Here is a 24336-nt window from a genome sequence, read left to right on the forward strand (position 1 = left end):
TTTCTCAGTTTTGGAATAACCTTGACCTTTGACCTTTCAATAAATTTCAAGACCAAAGGTCATTGAATCTTATGCAGTTGGTCCCATGTCTCTACGACTTCTTGTTTTGAAAATTTTTGATTATTTTTAAAATTCAAAAACTTCCAGGGGCAAGAACTCATTGAAGGGGTCAATAAATACTCTTCCAATTGATCAATGAAGTGTCTAGTTACTTAGATGAAGACATTAGTGAAGGTTTCATTTCTCTACGGTTTACGGTTTTGGAGGAGTAGCGATAACAAGCTGTTTTCCGAAAGGGGAAATAACTCCGAAAGAGGTCATAGTTCATATACGCAGGGTCAACTGCAAAAATCTTTTACGAAGTACATTCTTATGAACTTAAAATCTTTTCGATAAATCTTGAAACTCAAAATCACACGGCGGAAAAATAATAAAAAATACTAGGAGACTTATTGTTCACAGAACAATAAGAGGTCTTTCCACCTTCTATTAATTTCAAATTTGTTTTATATCTGACTCCTAAAAATTAAATTCCATGAAAAAGATACCAAAAATCTCTTAAAGCAAAGAAAAAATGAAAATAAAAAAGATGAATGACCTTGGCTTTTGACCTTGAAAAATATTCAAGGTCAAAGGTCAAGGGTCACAATGTATTTGACCGCATGCTTCTACGATGTATAATTTTCAAATTATAAGTTTTAATGGTTAGTACAAAGAAGTTTAAGGGCAATAACTCATATAATGGGTCATCAGATCCTTTTGCACTTATACAGTGAAGTTAAGACTAAAGACCCTTAAGACATTAGTGAAGGTTTGGTGTCTCTACGGTCTATGGTTTTGGAGGAGTAGCGATAACAAGGTTTTTTCGCACAAGGGGCAATAACTTTTAAAGGGGTTAATGTTAGGGGACAAGAATAAGATCTTTAAAGCAGTTTTAAGAGTACAAATTAATGATGCACAGACATAATGTATATGTTGAAAGACAAAAGAGATATAAAAAGAGCTAAAGAGCTAAATCCACGAATGTGCTAAATCGGCCTAGTGATTTTAGGAAAAATAAAGTGAGGGGAAGAAGAAAATTATTTACGGAAATATTATCCTTAGTTATCAAACTTGAATAGTTTACGCCAAAATTTTCATTTGATGACGTCATATTTGTGTAGAAAACGTCTAAACACGTGAACTTTGCCACTTTTTATCAAAATTTAGAATTTTTTCCGCCTTTGATTCAAATTTTTGCTGTGGCCACACCCTTTGAACAAAATAAAATTCACACCATTAAAAAGAAAATTAGAAAATGAACAAATAGAGTGTTATTTTATTTTGTTCGATGGGTGTGGCCACATCGAAATATTTAATTTTCGTTCGATTCAAATCTCTTCGCATCGACCACCAAAGTAGAAATAATGGGGGTTCACCCAAATTAATTAAAAAGAAACAAGATTATATGTTGCTTTTGTAAATTTTAATTAGTCTTTAAATGCAAATATACCATTTATTATATGTTATTTTGTGTTGTGGTGCAAAAAATGTACGAAAGTCTCTCGGAGTCTCTATAAGCATGACTGCATGAAGATGCAATAATGGTGACTCATTCCTAACCCAAGACTTTTTAGTCAAGCGCAGCTGATCTAGGTTTACATTATCATTGATTTTACTGAAATATTTTTAAAAAATGGATACTCTTTCCCCCAAATCTTATTTATTTTACAAACAATGTATTGATGTTATAATTATCTCCCGAAGATGCCGATCTCGTCTCCATGGTCACTATGTAATCAAAGGGAGATCACCCGAGAAACTTTATTGTCACCAGGTCGGAATTAGTCCAAGAATATATTTTCAACATAAACAATTACATCGGTAGCAACTACCAGGATGTATATATAAACTGAAAATTATTGTTTTACCCCTTTACAAAACACAAATTGTGTATGTCGTGAAGTCTGCATCGACTGGCTTCATAAATGATAATCAAAGTACTCGGAAGTACAGAGAGCCGGGCTCATTTACAGAGTAGAATGGATTTCCTACATGAATCACGTTTATATTCTGATGAAAAAATTATTTTAAAACTATCAATATAAATGATAAGGCACTGGCAGTGAGTTTTTCAATCCTAATACCATGGTCCGATTTTGTCAGAATCAGAATTAATCTGGTACCGCAGCTGAATTAGTCTAGGTCACCTACACGTTTAATGTAAACAAACAGGCCAGTCTGGTTCCCTCTCCTGCTTTACCTCGTATGTGTAGAGAACTACGGTAACACTGATTATCAAAAATCCTTACGCGATTGAACTATGTTCTTTGACTTATGAAGTTTTCAAAGTCATTACTACTAATGTTTATTTTATATAGATAAAACTTCGTTTTATTTTTGTTGCTTTATTTAGCGTTTGTATTATCTCAAAAGCGGTTGAGAGTAAGAACTATATTTTTGCACGTAACTTTAAAATGGCGACTATGTGGTCAACATCCTGCCTTGAACAGGATCACATAAGCCGGCAATTGCTCTTTGAGCAATAAGCCCGGCTAAAAATGATTTACGTTTGGCTGAGTCAAGATACAAGCGCACAAAGCCACAGGCCCTAGCCAAAACCAACATGCATTTCAGAAACTGCTATTTGCATTTCAAGAAGACCGCTTAATTTTAAAAAGTTTACATGTATTATTAAAAATATTTTCCAGTCCGAGAGTTTATAACATATGTAGGATTGTAGGCCTAACGAAGTATTGAACCTAGAAAATTCGAGTTGAAAATTCAAACAGATCTATTGAAATTAACAATTTGCGAAAATGTATTGATTTTTGATCGCGTGTAATTTTTGTGATGGGCCTTTATTGGATTAATACAATGTACATTGTAAAAACGAGTAACTTACTACATGTACCGAGATAGTGACAGCTCTTTATGGTTGCAGGTAATTTTCCAGTCTCGCCTTCATGCCAAATGAAAAAAAAAATGTCAAAGGGAGGCTACTTTTTCATCTCTTTTTATTTTGAGTAACTCCTCTCAAAAGAGGGCAGCCAAGATTAGCAAGTCAGTTTATAGTAGAGTACATTCTTATAGGAGATAGAGCCTGGACATAAAATGAGAAGCTAAGAGAAAGTGAGGTCTTCTAACGAAAAAAATTAGCCTGAGGGTAATGAGGGGGGGTTCGGATCCCCACAATATCACTTGTTTATAAGATAATGATATATATGCAATGAATATGCCAATGAAGATACTACAGGGATACAGCAATATTTAAAAAGAAATTAATAATTGAATTGCATTTTCATTTATTTTTAAAAATCTGTATGATAAAAAATTAAGAACATTACTGATGTTTCGTGACTTGGCCATTGGCTTAATTCTATATACCGGTATGTCCCAAATGTTTTACATGTATCATAAACGGATTGAACTGGTAATTTTACCTGTCTGTCATTTTTGTTTTCTTGAAATAACGTATGGAATATAACATCATAGATAGGGCGTTTGTCTCAGATTCATTCAACATGGTATCCGGGGAGGGGGGGGGTATGGTTAGGTAATATGTTGCTTGACATGTTGTCAGGATATGAATTACAGTGCCGAAATGTTTCATATATTGTAATAGGTTTTCTGAAAAGAAGTCCTAGATAAATTAGTTTCAAATGACACAACGTTTTTTTTTCACCCCGCATATATTTTGAAAGAACATCGGCATTGTCACATGACAAAGATTCATGATATATTAGCACGTGAAGTTAGTTTCGTTTATTATACCTCTACTGAATAGGAACTACTTCCCTATATAAAATTAAGTGATTAGATCTAAACCATTCCATAGAAATCGCCGTGAATCAGCTATCCTCGTGCGTTAGTTTTTGAGCTAATCTCTTCGTCGATAGCTAGTCATGCTTATCCTCGTGCGTTAGTTTTTTTTTTTTGTTTTGTTTTTTTTGTTTTGTTTTTTTTTTTAGCTAATCTCTCTGTCGAAAGCTAGTCATGCTAATTCGTGGTTATCCGTAATGCTCTAATTTTTCAATAAATATCAATTTTGATTTATTCAGTTATGAGAATATTGATTAGTTATATAATCTGTAAATATTAAAATATTCTTTTTTTTTAAAAAGGTTAACCCCCCCCCCCCCCCCACCATTTCAACACGCACATGTTGCAGAGTATTCAAAGAAGGGGAAGTGTAGATTTTTAAAATAAAAAGTGGTATCGAGAGAATTTTGATAAAATTTTTCACTTTGATTATATAACGTTTTTATCGTTCATTGGTGGATATATTTCAATTAAGTAATTTACATTAAATAATTGGTTTACGTGTCATTTCCGTTTAACCATCTTCTCAAGCCCTGAGCTAGTGAACATGGTGGCTATCTTATTTTTTAACTTTTATAATTTTAATGCTTTGGAAATCTTGTGTTTTCGTTTTGTTCTTTTTTTTAACGTAAAAGCTAATTTTTGCGGCCGATTTGATGCTTTGCAAGCATATAGCAACAAAGGGGGGGGGGCACTTTTTTCCCAACATTACCTATACTATTGAAAATAATTATTGAAAGGTTGGTGCCCCCACTTCTTACCATAGTAAAATGATATCAGGGAAATGTAGTATTGTTTGCAAAACATTTGGTAGTGAAAGAAAGTTGACATTGAAAAAAGTTGCCCCACCCCTCCCCCCACGAAATAGGATTTTTGAGTTTGAGCAATGTCTTTTTCTTTTTTCTTTTTTTTTCTTGTCTACTTTAATTTACAGGTGAGTGAAAAAAAAAATTCTCTGCCCCCCCCCCCTCTTTCAAAGACGATGCTACGTGCGCCTGCTTTACATCAATTTTGTTTAAAAGTCTACTGTTGTGGTTTCTTTCCTAAATATATATACTGCTCCGTGTGCGTCAGATACATATGTAGCCTTCAATATTGTCACTATTTTTCGTGTATTACATGTAAAAACTGTGTACATATCAAATGTTCAGGTAATGTCATAAATTAAGGAAGTGCAGCGAAATCTTTAAATAACAATATAATAAATGATGATTTAACTACAAACATATTCATTTTTAATTAAGCATTTTTTAAGCTTGATGTTTTCGTTATTAAAGAACACTTGTCTATTCTCTGTCAAAATTTCTATTTTTTTTTAAATTTGTATGCCGTATGACCATAATATAATAATACATTTAAGGATATTAAAATCCGTTTCCTCCATGACTACCATAGTATATATTTTACTACAAAAAATTCAGTTTTACTCAGATATGATAGATTTACACTTTGTGTTAGTTTTCAACTTAATCTGCCCCTTTTTTTCATTTAAAAGGTGTTGCATGTATCCACGGTTTTTCCACTCAATCATTATTTATAAATATATAACAAATGGTTCTCATTTCTTTGAATTACATAATTTTATAAATTAAAAAAAAAACAATCCATTTTTCAGAACTTCTTTAAAAATTCATAGAAACATTGTCCTGAAATTTTAAAATTTTGAAGAATGGCCTATATTGTTGAATTTTATTCCATAAACGTTTATGTGTTATTTTTATACAAAACGTCAACGTCACGGTGTTGAAGCATATAACGTCAACGTAATGACGTGACAGCATTGAATAAGAAAACAATGCTAAATTGAAACGGCTGAAAAAAGAAAACCAGAAAAGATATTCTTAAAAAATAAAATGTTTTACAACATACAAATCCTCGAGTATAATTTCAGGAAGTTTCACTTATTTTGATGACTAGGCGGATTTTTGCACTTCGTGAACTTAGCTCTATCTCAGTTTTGGAATGACCTTGACCTTTGACCTTTATGTAAATGTCAAGACCAAAGGTCATTGAATTTTATTCAGTTGGTCCCATGTCTCTATGACTTCTCGTTTTGAAAATTTTTAATTATTTGTAAAATTCAAAAACTTTCAGGGGCAATAACTCACTGAAGGGGTCAATGAATACTTTCGAAATATATCAATGAAGTGTGTACTAAATTAGTTGAAGAGATTAATGAAGGTTTCATTTCTCTATGGTTTACGGTTTCGAAGGAGTAGCGATAACAAGCTTTTTTGCAATAGGGGTAATAACTCCGACAGGGGTCCAAGTTCATTTACGCAGGGTCAACTGCAAAAATCTTTTACAGAGTACATTCTTATGGAATAATAATCTTTTCGATAAATCTTGAAACTCAAAATCACACGGCGGAAAAATAATAAAAAATAAGGAAAAGAAGAAACAGAAGGAAATCAATAGGTCTTTCCACAGAAAGGTGGAAAGACCTAAAAAAGGAAAAAAAGAAACAGAAGGAAATCAATAGGTCTTTCCACAGAAAGGTGGAAAGACCTAATAAGGAAAAGAAGAAACAGAAGGAAATCAATAGGTTTTTCCACAGAAAGGTGGAAAGACCTAAAAAAAAAAAACAGAAGAAAATCAATCGGTCTTTCCATAGAAAGGTGGAAAGACCTAATAAAATAATACTTCGTTGATCAGTTCTGTATACATTCTGCGCAAGAATATATGGCATGGATGTATTAGACTTATTTTTGGAAGAAAACATTAAATTCGGAGTAAATAATTATATTTTAATTAATTCTACAGTAACAGGAATTACAGTGAAATGTTATATAAAGATGACATTATTCATTAAAACCTCAGAGTAAAAATAATTTTGATGTATGAAAACACTGCAGCCACAATCAATTAAAAATTAACCCTTTTGCTCTGAAAAGCAGTCCCAGCAGTACAAGTTGTCCCTGGGACTGCTTTCTTGGACTGTTTGTTCACTCATGTGAAAGAGGTTCTGAGTGACTTGATAGCTCCGCCCCCTTGTGTATTCTGAATTTGTAGGCTCCCTGTTGTTTCGTTTACTTGCAGCAGAGAGGAGTTTAAACTGTTATTAAGCAAGGATTCCTTACATTTTTTGAATAGATAGAGATAATTATAGTTAATAAATATTTTCAGGGACTGTATACTTACACAAATGTATAGTTTAGAATAACTTTTTAAAAAAGTTGTTAAATAAAGAAGTTATGAGAAAATTTTTATCTCTAGAAATAAGCTACAGGTTTATGAGAAAAAATATCTACATGTTGGCCTTTTTTATTATTTAATGTAAAATTATATACTCAAAATTTGCATTGGAACTACAGTGTATTTAGAAAATCATTACAGTTAGATGTAAGATTTTTTGATTGAAAAAGCTAAACCTTTTACAAGGACCAGGCTAAAAAAAATATTCCATGTAACCCTCAAATAAAACCTAACAATTTACATGTATTAAGGTAAGTCACTCTTGAAATTTGTTAAATCAATGATTTTTTGAGAAGTATATTTTGGATAAGTACTCATAAAGTGTCAAAATCGCAAAGAAAATAGGGGGTCAAAATCTACGGTGCATTTAAGTTGACCTTTTTGCACTTAAATTTCATCTCTGGTTAATTACTTTAACCCTTATTATGTTTTATCAGATGTAAGCATGGCAATAAATACAATTTTATTTTACGTAAAATAGTTTGAATAAGAATTATCATTAAACAAATCTTGCAATTAATGCGCGTAAATTATTGTATGACCTTTTTTCATTAAAAATTAACATATTTGGGGTATTAAAAAACTTAATAGGCAATAAAAAATTTTCTTATTTCAAACTTTTTACGACTTAAGTGCTGATCAGTCACAAGTATCGAGTAGTTTAAAATAATGAAAGAAAAAGGTGGGGTCAGTGATGTTAATTTTGAAATATTTGTCAAAATATGTGATTTTCGGGCCAAAAATGGTGTAAATTTGACCTTGACTTCTTAAAATATTTTTTTCATTTTTTGGAAAAGTTTGATGAGGGAAGGTGTAAAACTTAGTCTTAAAATATAAATTAAGACCTATTCACAATAAATATTTTTCGCAATATCAAAACGGAAAATATTCTCCGAGTAAAATAATGTGAGGCTATATTTCCATTACATTACATTTTATAAATGTGCAGATTTGCAGAATTTTCTGCTAAATATCCTTCCACCAAAAGAAATAGTCCCTCATAAATCTTGCTTCCTTGTATCTTTTTGAACAGTTTTTTCTTTGAATGTTAAAAAATTGACATTGTTGAATTAAGATATGTTAAAAAAATTGAATTTTAATAAGTAGTTTTGAAGTAAAAGCTTCTGCGTAACTTTTCAAAAAAGCTGACGAGTGACAAACCTTAAATGATTTAAATAAGGCTACCATTCTTCCATAACATAATTAACAATGTGAATACTTATTGGGGAATTATTTAATGAATTACCGGTAGCTTTTAATTTATAAACAAGTTATTAAAAGAGTACATTTATTTAAAAAAACATTTGAAAATACCGTGAATTGTGATTTGTTTCTTTTTTGTTTAGCTAGTGTTTACCTGGCCGATTAATGTTTATAAATTGGTATCAACACCCATGGTTTCAATCGCCTTTGGGTTGAAAATCAATGCATGTCAGTTGGGTATTTGTATCAGCGTTACACATCATTGAACATGCTGGTAAACAATGACTCTAATTTCAATTTATGTAATGCGAAAAAATGTGATAAATGAAATTGTATGAATTTCTTTTGGGATTTAGTAATTTTGAACATAATCTGAGGGTTCCATTCTGGTGATTTACAGATGTACACTCTAACATTTACAAATAAAACACTTCAAACTGAGTTTTAAAGAGCTAGAGAATTTAACGATAATTAAGTTGACATGTCAGTAAAAATAATTGTGACTGAAAAATAATACTTGACAAAATTTAGCAAAGAATTTTTTTAAAGCCCCAAAAACTTTAGAAAATTCCTTTAGAGTATCCCAATAGTATGGAAATCGGTCATATAATGATAAGATATATTTAAAGCTTATTCTGGTGGGAAATAATTATTTCACGTTTAATTTTCTGTGTAAAAAATGAATATGAGAACGAGTATCAATCACGGAAGAATTATTAATATACCCAATAATTGTGATTAAATATTCATGTTCAGTTAATTCATATATGTACATGTAGGTGTGAAAGCCTTCTTTCTCCAATAAATATCATAATTTTAATTTCTATGCGCGTACTGTTCATAAATTACCTTTGCGTACATGTAAGGATTCCTGGCATACTACCCAGAATCTCGTATAGTTCCATTGTTTAATGGAAATCTCATTTCTGAGTTAACTCCGCCCATTAAATTAATAAATTAATTGAATCAGCGGTTTCAGATATGTTGACGATTAAAAAAATTCTTTGACCTCTTGATATGGCCTTGACTTTAATAGGACACAGAGAATGGCAACTCCTTATATATGTGTCCAAATACCAGCCCTCTACTGTTTATAAATCAACAGTTACACTGCATTTAATTTCAGACTGTTACATACTTTGCATTTAGATAGCACAAAAAAGAATGCTGACCAATATATAGGATCCTACGTTTTTTACACAAAATATGACGAAAACATACCACATCTTATCATTTTGCTTACGGGTATCATTCATTTTCGTTAATAAGGTAAAGTTATTCTTTTTTTCTCAAGTACTTTTTCAGAAATGAGTTATAATTGAATCCACGGATGTTTTGTACTACCTTAATAGAACTTAAAAATAAAAATTGTTAATTTTTTTTCACGCTCTTTTCATTGTTATTATTATTAATTATCTTATTATTATTGCAAATTAAGCAATTTTTTCCAGAATGAAGACCGGCCGTCCAGTACGGACTTTAAGACTATTGTTTATTTGTGGAGTTATTCTCTGGCTGATTATAGCATATCTATCACCGGAGATCCAAAATGAGCACACAGTCCCTGAGATTACTCGGACAGACTCAGCTCCCAACAGTAGGACAACGCCATTAAAGACATTGCGGACAATCTGGGTTGATATGGAACCCTATATTGCCAATAATCTCAAGCTCTATAATAGCTCTCTATGCAACATCCCGAATTGCCTCTTGACAAACAATATTTCCAGTGCAGACATTGTAGTGTTCAGTCATCGCCACATTCCAAGAAATGTTATCGATAAAAAGAAAGGTCAAATTTGGATATTTTACTCTGGAGAAAGTCCGTATCACACCACCAGACCGACCAAAGATTGGATTGAGCGATTTGACCTCTCCATGTCTTATATGGAAGACTCCGATATTCAAATGCCAATATATGGTGTATTCCAAAAAAGCCAAAAACAATTTTTGATGAATTACAGTAACATACTCAAAACAAAGACGAAAGATGCAGTGTGGCTCGTAAGTCATTGCAAGACCCACTCAAGGAGAGAAAACTTGGTTAAAGACTTAGGTAAATATTTATCAATTGATATTTTTGGCGAATGTGGTGATAAGAAATGTGGCGGTAGATATGAGGGATTATCAAAGTGCCTTCCCCTGTTTGAAACAAACTACAAGTTCTTTTTTGCGTTCGAAAATTCAATCTGCAATCAGTACACAACGGAAAAATTGCATTCCCTTTACTTAGAACATACTGCTCTTATTCCTGTTATCAACGGACCTAAAGACGCAGCTCAATATATTCCTAAGGGAACTTACATTAACTCTCAGGATTTCACCAATGCTGCATTGCTGGCTCATGAATTAAAACGAATCGGTTCCAATGAAACGGAGTATATTCGTTATTTGAAAGAAAAGGACAAGTATACCACAAAAACACTTGACAAAATAGTACAAGAGACTCAGTGTAACTTATGTAAATATCTAGTGGACATAGAAAACGGAAAAAAAGCAAGAAAAAATAATTCCTGGGTAAACATTTTGAACCCAGGTGTATATTGTACAGATAAATCATTTTGTATCACATAGATAACTTTCTGACTTCATAATTGTGAATTGAAAATGAAATACCCATTAAAAAATGTCAGATAATTAAGAAAAATGTTCTGACTTGCGTTTTTTTTTATTGTTTTAACTATGCAGAAATACAATTCAGAAATCAGTATTTATTTGAAAAATAGCTTTATAAAAGCACAAACGCAAATCTAGACGCTGTATTTTTTTTTTAACAATTTCAGTTTGCACTTACCGAAAGAATATAATTAGAATAAACATACAATAATGTGTGATCGCATAATTATTCACTTCACTTATAGTCTTAACACATTCTATGAATAAAGAAATAACAGACTGCAGAGAATAATAAGTTATGGTTTATTTGTCCTTTGCCAAACTTGATCAATTTGTACATTGAATGTGATTAATTTTGGTAAATGTTTATTATTGGACAATTCATCTTCTGTTAAATGACATGAATGGTCATAATTTAATTAATAAATTTGCAGAATTGACCTCGCAATTACATTCAGGACTACAGAACATGTTGATTTTTGTCGCTTATTACTTAAAAATATCAGGAAATACATAAAATACGAGTGTCATTAGAAAATTTGGCGGACACATTGATTTAAGAAAAATCTACTGCGTACAGTGGAGTATGACTTATGTCTATAATTAAACCCCCCAAACGGACTGGTCCATTAACATGAACAAACTCGATATACAACTGCACCCCTACTAATGTTATTGTGATTTAAATTCAAGACACATGGTTTAGGTTGATCTATTCAAAGGTTATAGGGTAGAACCGGTTTTATAAATAAAATTGGCAGTAAACATGATAGTGCTATAGCCTGTTTCTTTTGAATACATGTCCTGTTATAAATGTTTATAGACCTTTCTGAAAGACTTTCACGATTTTCAACAGAAAAAGGGTGACTAAAGGAGGGGGTATTAAAATAACAATATATCTTATACTTTTCGGCGAAAATTTGAGCTCACTAGTGACCAAATCGCTGGTAAAAAATGTGCATTATCATCAACACTGACAAACCTTTGTTTGCCTTATACACCCCTACTAATGTGTTCGGAACCTTTTATTTGTCGGTGTTCTGCATATTATAAAACCCGATGAGTTCAGAGTAGCTCTGACATTGGCTCTGGCGAGAGCTAGCGAGACTTCAGCGAGATAGAGTAAATTATTCACGGAAATGTGGCTAGGAAGTGACTAGCACGTGGAGACATGGTAAACAGAAAAATTATGTTGTGTTTTAGTTTTCACCACCCTATAATATCATTCTCTAGAAATGTACTTCAATCGATCTTTCTTGAATTCATTCAAGTTTAAATTATTTTAAAGTTTTTTCTATGATACAATTTTCTGCTGTCATGAATTAGAATTTCTTTTTAGACAAATATTTTGCATGGGAACCGGGACTATATTTTTTGGCGTCAGATTAGCAAATGGGGCACCAATGTGACTTTAACTGACAAATCAGATGAATGAGAATTGCATTATGGGTTACTATACGAATACTACAGGAATTTTACGCTTGATAAATTTCTTTATTGTACTATCGGTGAATACAATTGCCAGGTGGATTCCCTTGCCAACACACGTGATCACGAGTATACATGTATAGTTATGTAAAAAAAATGTTTTGTCCATTTAAACGCATAGGAGAAGCTGCTCGTTTTCCTTATCCTTGAATTGCTGGTGTTCTGAACTTGACACGAACTACGTATACGTTTTATTAAGCACATTTTTCTCTATAGTTATTAACAAATTAAAACGCCAGTGATATTATTAATAGTTTCTAATGTTTCATAGGAACATTTTTTATTTACTTTGCACTCCATTGATATGATCATAGATTGACCTGAACCACGTGTTCGAAGTAACATGTAAACATGTATTTGGCGTTGCTCGTGGTAAGATCCTCTGTGCGCATTAATAGCAATAGCCATATTAGGCAAACAAAGGTTTGTCAGTGTAAATGATATTATACATTTTTTACAAGCATCTCGGTCGCTAGTAAGCTGTAATTTTTGCAGTTAAGTATAAGATGTATTAATTGTTATTTACCCCCCCCCCCCACCCCTTAAGCCACCCATTTCTGTTGAAAATCATGAAAGTCTTTCAGAAAGGTGTGCAAACACACATTTTTCACAGGGCATGTTTCAGAAGAAACAGACTATAGCAATTTCCTGTTTACTGCCAATTTTATTTATAAAACCGGATCTACCCTATAACCTTTGAATAGGTAAATCTAAACCACGTGTCTTGAATTTAAATCACAATAACATTAGTAGGGGTGTTATATGGCTATAATTGTTATAAATGCGCACAGAGGATCTCAACACGAGCAACTGACCAATGAATGAATAGCAACGTTTACGCCAAATACTTGTTTACATTTTACTTCGAACACGTAGTCAATCTACGATCATGTTAATGGACTGCAAAAAAAAAATGTTCTTACGAACAAAATACAAAGAAAAGAAACTATGAAAGATGTTACGGGCGTTTTTAATTTATTGTTAAATGGAAAAAAATGTTTAATTAATAAAATCTAGTTTGTGTCTAGTTCAGAACACCAGCACTTCAAGGGTAAGGAAAACGAGCAGCATCTCTTACATGTGTATGCATTTAAATGGACAAAACTTTGTTTACGTTCGTGATCACGAGTTCGGCCAGGGAATTCACCTGGAAATTCTATTCACCGATAGTACAACAAAGGAATTAATACAGACGCAAATCGCTTTTGCAGTATGACTTTCAGAAACCTAGACTTGCGCTGTTTATTTAACAAATGAATTTTTTGTCATTATGAGCATGAAAATAATATCTTTAAAAATGCTTTTTATTTAACATAAGATTTTCCTTTTTTCAAGCGTAAAATTCCTGTAGTATTCGTAGTAACACATAATGCAATTCTCATTCAGCTGATTGGTCAGTTAAAATCATGCTGGTGCCTCATTTGCTAATCTGACGCCAAAAAATATAGTCCCGGTTCCCATGCAAAAATATTTGTCCAAAAAGAAATTTTAATTCATGACTACAGAAAATTGTATCATAGAGAATACTTATTTTTAAAAGTTTGATTGAATGTAAAAGAGATCGATTGATTGAAGTACATTTCTACAGACATTATCAGCTCATTCTAGGGTGGTGAAAACTGAAACGCAACATAACTTTTCTGTTTACCATGCCTCCACGTGCTAGTCACTTCCTAGCCACATTTCCGTGAATAATTTACCCTACCTCGCTGAAGTCTCGCTAACTCTCGCCAGAGCCACTGCCAGAGCTACTCTGAACTCATCGGGGTTTTATAATTTGCGGAACACCGAAAAATAAAAGGTTCCGAACACATTAGTAGGGGTGAACTGTGCAATTTCTTATTACAGTGAAAAGAAGTATTGTTACAACGCAAAATATAATAACAACACAAAATGTAATAAACTGGGGTTATTACATTTTGCGTCATTACAGTTTGCATTGAGTTCAACGCAAAATGTAACAACGCAAAATATAAGACAACGATTATTAGATGATTGCACTTTGCGTTATTACATTTTGCGTCGAGATCAACAAAAAATGTGATAACTTTCCTTTTCAATGTTACATTTTGCGTTATTTAATTTTTGCGCTGAAGACAACGCAAAATGTAATAGAAAGGTATGTAATAAAACAAAATATAATTTATTTTTTGGATTCATAAAATTTATTCAAATATACAGTATATATTTAAATTTCCAATAAATTTCCTCTGTGATTCTTTACTATAAAAAATGCAGTTCATTTTCTCAGGAACAACATTACGTATGTACCACGAATAATCATGAATATCTACATTGTTACGTCATAATACATGTACCGCTCTTGACGTCAAAAAATAAAGTGCACATTGATTTGCTTTAAAAATGACAGTTGAAAGGCGTGAATTTATGACAAGTCATCAGAAAAAATGTAAATATAAGAATTAAGTTTAATTTTGAAGATTCATGAGGTATATGAACTACAACGCTTCACGCCTGCAAATTTATCATGAAGCGCTTAGTCATTACAAATGCCGGCGTGAAGCGTCATTAAAAATGCCAGTGTGCAGCGTCGTATTTCATAACCTCAAGAATCTTCAAAAATTAAATTAATTTCTTAAAACAATGGGAAAACTCGTTACAAAATAGTTAAAGCTAAGATAGTAAAACCAGATATATATCCTAGCTCATTCAATACACAAAATCATAGGCAAAAAATACACAGTTCAGTGTGTAAATAATGGCCTTACAATCGGTATAAAAAACGACCTCGAAATTAGCCTCAATAAAGATAATATATACTTAGAATGTCAGAGTATTGAATATTGTTACTTACAAGGTCATAGAAGGATATGGAGATAACGAACAGAATTCAATCTCAACGTCCATTAAACAATATACAAAATAAGAGCAGAGCAAACACGGACCCCGAAACATCAGAGGTGGGACCAGGTGCCATGGAGGAGTGAGCATCCCCTGCCGACCGGTCACACCCGCCGTGTGCTCCTTGTCATGATCAAGAAATAATGGAAAAAAATCCGTCGTCAATTCAATGTATAAAAAATGGACTAACAATTGGTATGAAAAAAGTCAGTCAGCATTTGACTCAATGATAAATTGTAATTTGCTGACAGGGTCATTGTATCGACCATAGAACTTACGAAATGATGACTTCAAACGAGACTGCTGATATTCTTGTTTCATCAACTTGCTTGTCAATAATTTACCTCGTTTTAGAAATTGTTCATACGTAGAGCATGCCCTTGCGTATCTTATCAACTGAGGTATATATACTCCGTATGCAGGTGATGAAGGTATATTGATGCATAAGTAAGGGAAGTTGGCGATAGAAAAGATAAATCATCACGTTTATCATATATAGTTTTCTTGTTAGATTACCATTAGTGTCTTTTTCAAGTAAAATATCCAAGTATGAAACAGAAGTGTCGGACTCTGTAATATCTTTTATCTCAAGCTCACCAGGATATATCGTATCGACGTAGGAATGTAAATTACCATTATTAATTGACAATACGTCGTCGATATATCTAAATGTCGAGTTGAAGGCTACAGCAAGTGTTTTCTTCCTTTCACGGATAAGATTTTGAATAAATTCTGCCTCATATGAATATAAAAATAAGTCTGCTAATAACGGAGCGCAACTGATCGTAGAATTTGCGAAATGGTGACTTTAACAAACCTGTTTACATTCTGATTACCGGTACATCGACTTGTCATGATATTGTACCTTTAAAAAAATCCCTACATAAAGCATGTGTTTCATTTTCAAATGATTTAGGAAATATAAAATATACACGGGTGAAAAGGTATATATATACACAAATAAAGAAATTTGACGATGTTAAAGTCATCACTTTTAAGTATATTTATTATGAAAATAGATGTAGCAAATGACGCTATTATCCGTCCAATACTCAAATGTAAAACGGATGAATCAGACTGTATAAAACTTTTTTTATTTAAAGCGAGATAATCATTATCCTTATTACAGAAACTAGATCCAAAGAGTCGTATCACGCCTTAACAGAAAATTATGTTGATCCGCGCATGCCAACAAAAAGTGAAATTTATTTTACATACCCATATATATTAAGCAAAATGTTATATAGAAATCTTTTGGAACTGCACCATCATCTGAAGGCGTAAAATCAAAAGTGACATGTACGTAATATCAGAGGGGGCGTCTATTTTTACTATTGATTATATTACTTCTCCCACTATTTCTTGTAGAATTGTCAATTAACGGTAATGTGGTGAAAAAATGGCTTGAATATATATTGTGTAGTATATAAGATTAGATTATATATCTACTTTTTTATTTCTTGCAAAGATATATTCTGAAAAGCTAATCAGCATTGATTAGCATCGAAGAATATATCTTATTAATTTCGTCCTACAAAAATGTATTTCAAAAGTCGTTTGAAATCATAATCAAATTTCAAAATTATGTTGAAAAATAGAAACAAATGTTATTTTCTAAGTAACAAAATCAAAAAGTCGTATTTCGAAATTCTTTAAGTATTTATATATCTCTAATTTACATGTATATCATAATTAATTAAAACATCTTATACATGCCCTTATTGGGAAAATTGTTTAAATCTTTTTGAGACTCTAACATAGCGGATACTTTAACATTTCAAAACATATTTCAAATAAAACTCGGGAAATAACATTTACTAGTATTTGAGATTATGAAATATAAGGAAATAACGAACAGTACTGAAGCTCAAAAGTCAAAAACACAATTAACGTAGAACCTACGTCGTATGACATCATAACTAGTGAATGTGTTTAGCCTGTGCTAGATCCATTATGACGTCATAATTAATTCAATGTCATTTCCCGTACTTTACAGCTTCAGTATAGAAATGGTAGAAAATACAGCATTTTGAAATTCACAGAATTCAATTTAAAATCATGCCGATTAATCTTAATTCGATTTATATATTATTTTAATATAATGCTTAATGAAAATATATTTCTTGAATTAGAGAAACCTGTAGGCACCTTTCATTTAATAGATCTTGACCTTAATTAAGTTGACAAAGTTAAGACTATATTGTGTTATGAAATTACAATATACAACTTCCTATATAATGTAAATGGTGTGAAGGAATGCAAAAAAATCCTTTAAAAAATCGTCAGTTGCCAACTAAATAGTGTAATATCTTGATGAAATGTGTCTAAGTCAAAGATGTATGTGTTGTAGATTGTGTGCACATTTTGTGATATCTATCATGAAATGATGTGCATTCCTTTTCATAATTATTTGTTACTTATTCATATTCTTGGAGTTTTATTACAATTTTTCTATTAAATATGATCTTTTGAATTAAGGGTACAAATTTTTTATAAACCTTTTTAATCCGAAAGTAACCCCAAACAGTCATTTAATAATAAAATCCGTGTAAGTGCAAAAAGTCAGGAGTATCAGCATCGGTAAATAGCCTATCTCTCATTAGTTAGTGGGGAAAGGTATAAATTTTAATCACTTTTTGTAATCATTTGGGTATGTTCTTTATCATATTAAAGATTGAGAACATTGTGACAAAGACTTCTGAAAAATATTTACAAATGTAGGGTGGAAAATTGACTGAAAATAAATAGAGTTCATTTGCCTATAGTTTTGAAAATGTGGACTTATTTTTTATATCAATTGTATAAAAAAGAATTTATTCTCGGGAAATATTGTTTAATACTGTTTAATTAATAAACAATAAAAACAACAATGTTTAAAGAAGTAATTTTGGGATATTTGTCTTCTTTGCATGACAAGTACCCCTAAAAAAAGACTGAAATTGTGAAGTCGCAGTATGTATTTATCATTCCATGTTTGACTGGCTGCACTACATTTAATAACAAGGAAACATGTCATGTGCTTTTAACTGATTGATAAGCAAGTGCTAATTTATCATTATGAAAAGTTTGAAAATCTTGTGACAAAGACTTCTCCGACATAGGTTCTACCTTAAGTAAAGTTTTAAGGAACGGTATTCAAGCTTTAAGTTCAATTAAACAATTAAGGAACAGTTCATGTATTCAAGCTCCAAATTCTTTAACAATTTACTACTAAAGACTTATCTTGTAACATGTAAAAACACAATCTGAGGACAATATAACCTTTAATCCGGACCCATTTGAGAGTACATGTAGATAATATGATAACAATTAAACTTTACGAAAGGAACATAAAATTAAACATGGCGTCAGAATTAACAATGTTTAGGTTAGACAAGTTTTACTGTACTATAGGTACATTGGATCATTAGACTTTATTGTTAGTAGCATAAATCACTTATTTAAAACAAAAAATATTAATTCGTTTACAAGAACATCTTTTCCACTATACATCATAATCTTTTAATCATGGCTTGTCATTTTGATTACATTGTTCTCTATTCCGAGTGTGAGGGACAATTTACAAGTTGTTGTTCTCCTTGGCCGTTCATTAATAACTAAATAGTTCTGTAGCTACAGATTGTTAATTAACAGCTAAATAGTTCTGTAGCTACAGGTTGTTAATTAACAGCTAAATAGTTCTGTAGCTACAGATTGTTAATTAACAGCTAAATAGTTCTGTAGCTACAGATTGTTAATTAACAGCTAAATAGTTCTGTAGCTACAGATTGTTAATTAACAGATAAATTGTTCTGTAACTACAGATTGTTAATTAACAGATAAATAGTTCTGTAGCTACAGATTGTTAATTAACAGCTAAATAGTTCTGTAGCTATAGATTGTTAATTAACAGATAAATTGTTCTCTACCTATGGAAGCTGGAATGTGTTTGTGTATCACAGACTGCAAGTGTAGAATATACAAAATATACATATTGCTTACATGTGATTTAAAGTTAACAGTTAACAAATCGTGTGATTATATTAAATTGAAACATCTTGAACAAGAACTAAAACAAAATGAAGAATGATAATAAATAAATGTCAGGTGAGCGCCTGTCTACAGGTAATGGGAGTTTTAATGATAGGTACGTTGTTTACCTTTTCACACTTCAATCCCAAAGAAGGGGGTAAAGTTTTAAGTATTGTAGGGAAACAAACGTCAAACACATTGCTATTTCACAACATTTGAGAGATGAGGCTTTATTTTTGTCTTGAGTTTTCGCATATATCACGTGACTGTGCAATGATTTATCCTTTTCGTGCGAAGTTACTAAGCTGGATATTGGGGTGCTAGTTTTCTGTAAATAAATAAAAACCAAATCAAGTATCATTTGATCCATTTGTGGGTAAATTGACAGTTGCAAAATAACAATACTTTTGCTTTTTTCAGTATGGCATACACTTAGTCTAATAGATGATTATTAAAATGTAAAATACACTGAATATCAAATCAAAGAAATACTTGTGCTAATTCTTATCTCCATAAAGATTTTAATGCCCTGTTGAAAGGTTTAAATCAATACATTTTACAAAGCGTACGTATTTTTAAACCTATTTTTGGAAAATAATAGATGATAAAAACGCATTTAAGTGAAATTGACGATTTTGCTAGGTAACAAAATCTAGAACTATGACTTGAAGATCACAGAAATCAAAACATATGTGTATCGGGAGAGCAAGGGGATCACATACGAATAGTCAGATATTTTAAAATATTTTTTTGAATACATATTATTGAGCACTTCGTTATTTATATGGTCTGTTTTATGAGAGATAAATAAATAAATGGACCCATTAAACAATACAAAATTGAAGCAGAGCAAACATAGACCTCCACAAAAAACCAGAAGTGGGATCAGGTGCTATGGAAGAGTGAGCATCCCCTGCCAACCGGTCACATCCTCTATATGCTCCTAGTCATGACTGGGAATCAGAGGCGTAGTCACAAACTTTAAAGTGGAGGGGCTCAACTTCAGAAATTCTTTGACAAGCAAAAAAAAAAAAAAAAAAAAAAAAAGAAAAAGAAAAAAGTTCCCAAAAACTTAAAAGTGGGGGGGCTCAACTCCAGAAATTCTTTGACAAGCAAAAAAAAAAAAAAAAAAAAAAAAAAAAAAAAAAAAAAAAAAAAAAAAAAAAAAAAAAGAAAAAGAAAATTGTAAGTTCCCAAAAACTTAAAAGTGGGGAGGCTCAACTCCAGAAATTCTTGGACAAGCAAAAAAAAAAAAAAAAAGAAAGTTCCCAAACACGAAAATCCTATTTCGTGGGGGGGGGGGGGGGGGGAGTGGCCAACTTTTTACAAAGGCAAGTTACTTTCAATTCCAATTTTTTTCCAAAATTTTTCAATATTACTATACTAGGGTCAAAAAGTAACTACTATCACTTAAATCCTTCAATGAACATTTCCTATATATAGCAAAGAAAATGTTGGGGAAATATAGCTGTGATTTTGTTCTTTATTGAAAAGTGGGGGGGCACAGACATACTCTTGCCCCCCCAGATCTGAAAGTGGGGGGGCTAGTGCCCCCGCTGCCCCCCCTGTGACTACGCCTATGCTGGGAATATAAAAATCCGTCGACAATTCAGTGTGTTTATAATGGGCGAACATTTACAGTGAAAGCATGAAATTCTGGTCTAGATCTCTAGTCAGATTGTCAGGAATTTTAAGAAGCACGTACGACTTAAAATGAAAAGTGTTACATGTAAGCAATACAGTTTACTGAAAAAGCTAGATATTCAGTTCTTTTTTTAATTTAAGATATATATTATTTGATCAATTTTCCATAGCAAAATACGTGTCTTTATTTGCATTTCATTTATTTCAGATTAACTAATTTTTCTTGTGTAATCTAATCGGCTATAGAATTGATATATTAACACCATCTACAAATTGACAAGCGAGGATAATACACCAGCTAAATTAGTGATAATGGAGACGATCAAGCGGTACATGTAGCTACCTGTCTGTAAGGCCTCCGTCGTTTAGCTGTGGTCGGGGGTTCTTCTGATATTGTTGTAGATATTACGTCACACTTTGAGCTTTTCTTTACCATGGGCTTTACAAGAACGGGTACAAGTTGCGCAGCTTCCGGTCCACACTCGATGGTTATGGTGGAGGTAATGCAATCCAAGGTTTGGGCTAGATCGCTACCGGATAATTAAGAAGGGTTTAAAATTGATATACTAGTAGATGGCAATCATTTAATAAATATGATGTAAAGATTTGAGCAGATGCTATCAATGGGTTAATGTGCACAAGTATAAATTTAAAAAATGCTTAATGAAATAACAATTTTAAGGAACTTTAAGATCTTACCTACATAACTGATATATATCGTCCTCGCTTATCCACTGCATCAGTCGAAGTTGTGAGTTCATCTCCCTCTTGAAGCAGCTCTCGGAGTGTGGCCCGAATTCCTGGAAACAAGTCATATAGCGGGCGTAACCCAAAATGGGACAGGATTACTGGTTAACTACTGTACGTGCGAGGAGAGCAAGAATTTTCAATAATTACTTTAGGATCGAAAAATTAAGATATATCTTAATGTCCAATGATGAAATTAAAATGGTCATTTTGTACATTTTTGCTTGCTTTTGAAGTATGTGATCAGTTAGAATAACATAAAGGCAATCAATTTCTAAAAAAAAAAAAAAAGCACATTTGACATGTTGCAGTCGAGATATCTCTTTTTATTGATAACGTACTATTCTATTTATAGGGTATTCATCATTTATTCTTTTCAATCTTTGAAATAAATTCTCTTACAATTTGAATAAAGTACGGAAAATGTTATTGTTCGTATTTCAGTATGGTTGGGTAAAGATTCTCACATCCACTACGATATAATATTTTATTTCACTTCCATGTAATTTTGCAAAATTTACAAATACAATGTACCTTAATTTGGTAAGGATTGAGCATTACATCCCCGTACCCTTGAAAAAAGTTCCTCAAAACATAGCAAAATGTCCAAAGGTTACATACATGTACCCCCGTCATATATTCATCTTGACTGTTTTTTGTAAGTTTCTAATGAACATTATTCAGTAGGAATTTATTTAATGACATTCATGTACCCATTATCTTCAGAGAAAGCGGTTTAGGTTAAGACAATATAAATTTAACATAGATACATAAAGAATTGTCGGAATCAATTATTTGATTAATCTTATCATCGTTGTACCATTGTTTTAATGTTCGACAAGATGATGATTTTATTGGGAGAAATAAACCTCGGGGTGAAGTTAAGGCCATATGATGCACAACACATGCGCATGAACCCATAAAAATAGCGAAAAAATTTCGTGCTTAGGTACAAGATGTGCGTCTTACGTTCGTAAATACTGTCGTCCGAGCAGAGTTCCGAGAGCTCGGAATGGGCGCCCTCTAGGTTCATCTGTGTCGCCTCTATCTTCCGGTGGAGGGACGTGGGACATACTTCCTTAATGTTTCTGATACAGGCTATGGCCGTATTGTAGGAACTACAACATATCACATTCCAATACGTCAAAAGTACATATATCTGATAGGATATACTGAAATTCAAATGTTTATGTAAAGCGATTTTTTTTTCGTTTGAAGATTACGTGGTATAGTAGCTATATCAAAGTTTGTTGACAGATGTGGCAAATGTTTCGAGCATTAGAAGAAGGAGTTATTCAGTATTTATCATGTTTTTCGTTCCTATTTGAAAAACATGCACTTTCAATCTTTTTTTTTAAGTAAAAGTGAAGATTTGAGATTTGAAAGTTGAGATTTATGATTAGAAGGTCATTTCAAATGAGTTTTGAAAAATAAAGCCTTCTTTGAATATTTTCATCTGATAGAGTCATGTACCTTAGCTGATAAAAAAAAAAACAATGACAAAAATTGAAAAAAAAAAATTCGGTTCCTACTTTTACCTGCAGAAAGCCCGCAGTATTTCTACATTTACCCCGGACAATAGGGAGGCGCTGCTTTTCTTCATGTTTAACATCTGAGTGTTGTAGTCGGTGAAACATTCAAATGCGTACTTCTGTACTGGGCTCGGGCAATATGGGAAATCGGCGCTGAGGCTTCCTTAATTAAAGTAAGAATATAATGAAATATTGAAAAAATGTATATGCAATAAAGTTCAATGTTTATTTCAATTTTCACCTTCAAATTACATAAATTTTTAAAATAAAGTATGTGGTATATTTATACATTTATCCTCAGTCATATACTTATGAATACCCTTTTTATTTTACAATTGAACCTGTTTATTAAAAGGCTGCTTGATCCCCTCCCATCCCCATCGCACTATTCGCTGTATAATTTATCATTATTCCATCCCCACCCCCTCCCACGGCACTATTGGCTGTATAATGTATCATTAATTATTCCTCATCCCCTCCTTCCCGACAAAATAAGGATTTCCGAGTAAGGAAACACTTTTTAGGATATCATTTTGTCAATTTTCTTTCAGTTATACGTGTACTTACTTGGTACAAGTGATTCCACAAGTAATCATTTTAAAATAATAAACCATATTTTTCTGCTTATCTGAGAGAGAGAGAGAGGAGACCTGTTTACTGTAGTAATAACCCTATAAAGATTCTATCCTCCCGTAATTAGCAGCTTAGGTGCGCTCTTGAAAACAATAAACAGCGTAGTGATCAGACGGCGCTCCACCAGTTCTAATTAAAGGCACGGAGTCGGGGGAGTTATTTACCCTCATATACATCGTGTCAATTTGTGACTCTACTGGAAGTTAAAAAAATTTAAGATACCACCTAAATTTAGAGAAAACGTGGAAAAACATGGCATGCGCTATAAAACTAAAAATGTTTTATTTATACTCTCACTGAAATATAATTTTTTGATAGTTAATACTTTAAGGATGTTGGCTCCTGAAGGTTTGAAATATGAGAATCTCCAGAAACCACATTAATTACAGTTCATAAGTATTGTGGTTTTAAAATATGTAGTTGGTGCATATGCAAGTGGCGCATATTATGGAGATATGGGGCCCCAAAGGGGGTACTGTTTTACTTGAATTAAAATGTTGAAATTTGCATGAAATATTAAATCCCTCCAAAAAGATCTCAAATCAATAAAATATAAAAAGCTTTTATATATTTCAATTCGACAAGTATTCTTAATCAGTTCGAA

General features: G+C 32.1%; 3 protein-coding genes across 3 annotated transcripts in view; 1 reads left to right on the forward strand and 2 right to left on the reverse strand.

Annotated features, from left to right (window-relative positions):
* The first annotated feature begins 9835 nt into the window (after nt 1-9835).
* On the forward strand, nt 9836-10811 carry LOC134244422 (alpha-(1,3)-fucosyltransferase fut-1-like). Its single transcript, XM_062726690.1, has one exon. It carries the CDS (start codon nt 9841-9843, stop codon nt 10771-10773), a length of 933 nt encoding a protein of 310 aa, XP_062582674.1. The 5' UTR covers nt 9836-9840; the 3' UTR covers nt 10774-10811.
* An 8441-nt stretch (nt 10812-19252) lies between these two features.
* LOC134244425 (uncharacterized) lies at nt 19253-21637 on the reverse strand. The gene is made up of 3 exons (XM_062726691.1): nt 21520-21637; nt 21164-21350; nt 19253-19504 (listed from the first exon to the last, which is right to left on the reverse strand). The coding sequence occupies exons 1-3, from the start codon at nt 21633-21635 to the stop codon at nt 19316-19318; spliced, it is 492 nt and encodes a 163-aa protein (XP_062582675.1). The 5' UTR covers nt 21636-21637; the 3' UTR covers nt 19253-19315.
* A 570-nt stretch (nt 21638-22207) lies between these two features.
* LOC134244411 (uncharacterized) overlaps nt 22208-24336 on the reverse strand; it is an 18769-nt gene continuing 16640 nt past the window's right edge. The window contains exons 2-4 of the mRNA XM_062726682.1: nt 23106-23262; nt 22537-22685; nt 22208-22233 (exon numbers count right to left, since the gene is read on the reverse strand). Coding sequence (XP_062582666.1) covers nt 22208-22233; nt 22537-22685; nt 23106-23262 — 332 coding nt within the window. The remainder of the gene's footprint in view (nt 22234-22536; nt 22686-23105; nt 23263-24336) is intronic.

This window comes from Saccostrea cucullata, unplaced genomic scaffold (genome assembly GCF_032062105.1).
Source record: "Saccostrea cucullata isolate Sc308-1 unplaced genomic scaffold, CSIRO_AGI_Scuc_v1 ctg1149, whole genome shotgun sequence".
NCBI classification, from domain to species: Eukaryota; Metazoa; Mollusca; class Bivalvia; order Ostreida; family Ostreidae; genus Saccostrea; species Saccostrea cuccullata.

Excerpts from the sequence above, each read along its gene's own strand:
- LOC134244422 (XM_062726690.1), top strand. The coding sequence starts at position 9,841 with ATGGAACCCTATATTGCCAATAATCTCAAGCTCTATAATAGCTCTCTA.
- LOC134244425 (XM_062726691.1), bottom strand. The coding sequence starts at position 21,635 with ATGACTTGTTTCCAGGAATTCGGGCCACACTCCGAGAGCTGCTTCAAG. Across the intron at positions 21,351-21,519 it reads GATATATATCAGTTATGTAG|CGATCTAGCCCAAACCTTGG; the intron begins GTAAGATCTTAA and ends ATTATCCGGTAG. Across the intron at positions 19,505-21,163 it reads GACGGAGGCCTTACAGACAG|AAAACTAGCACCCCAATATC; the intron begins GTAGCTACATGT and ends ATTTATTTACAG.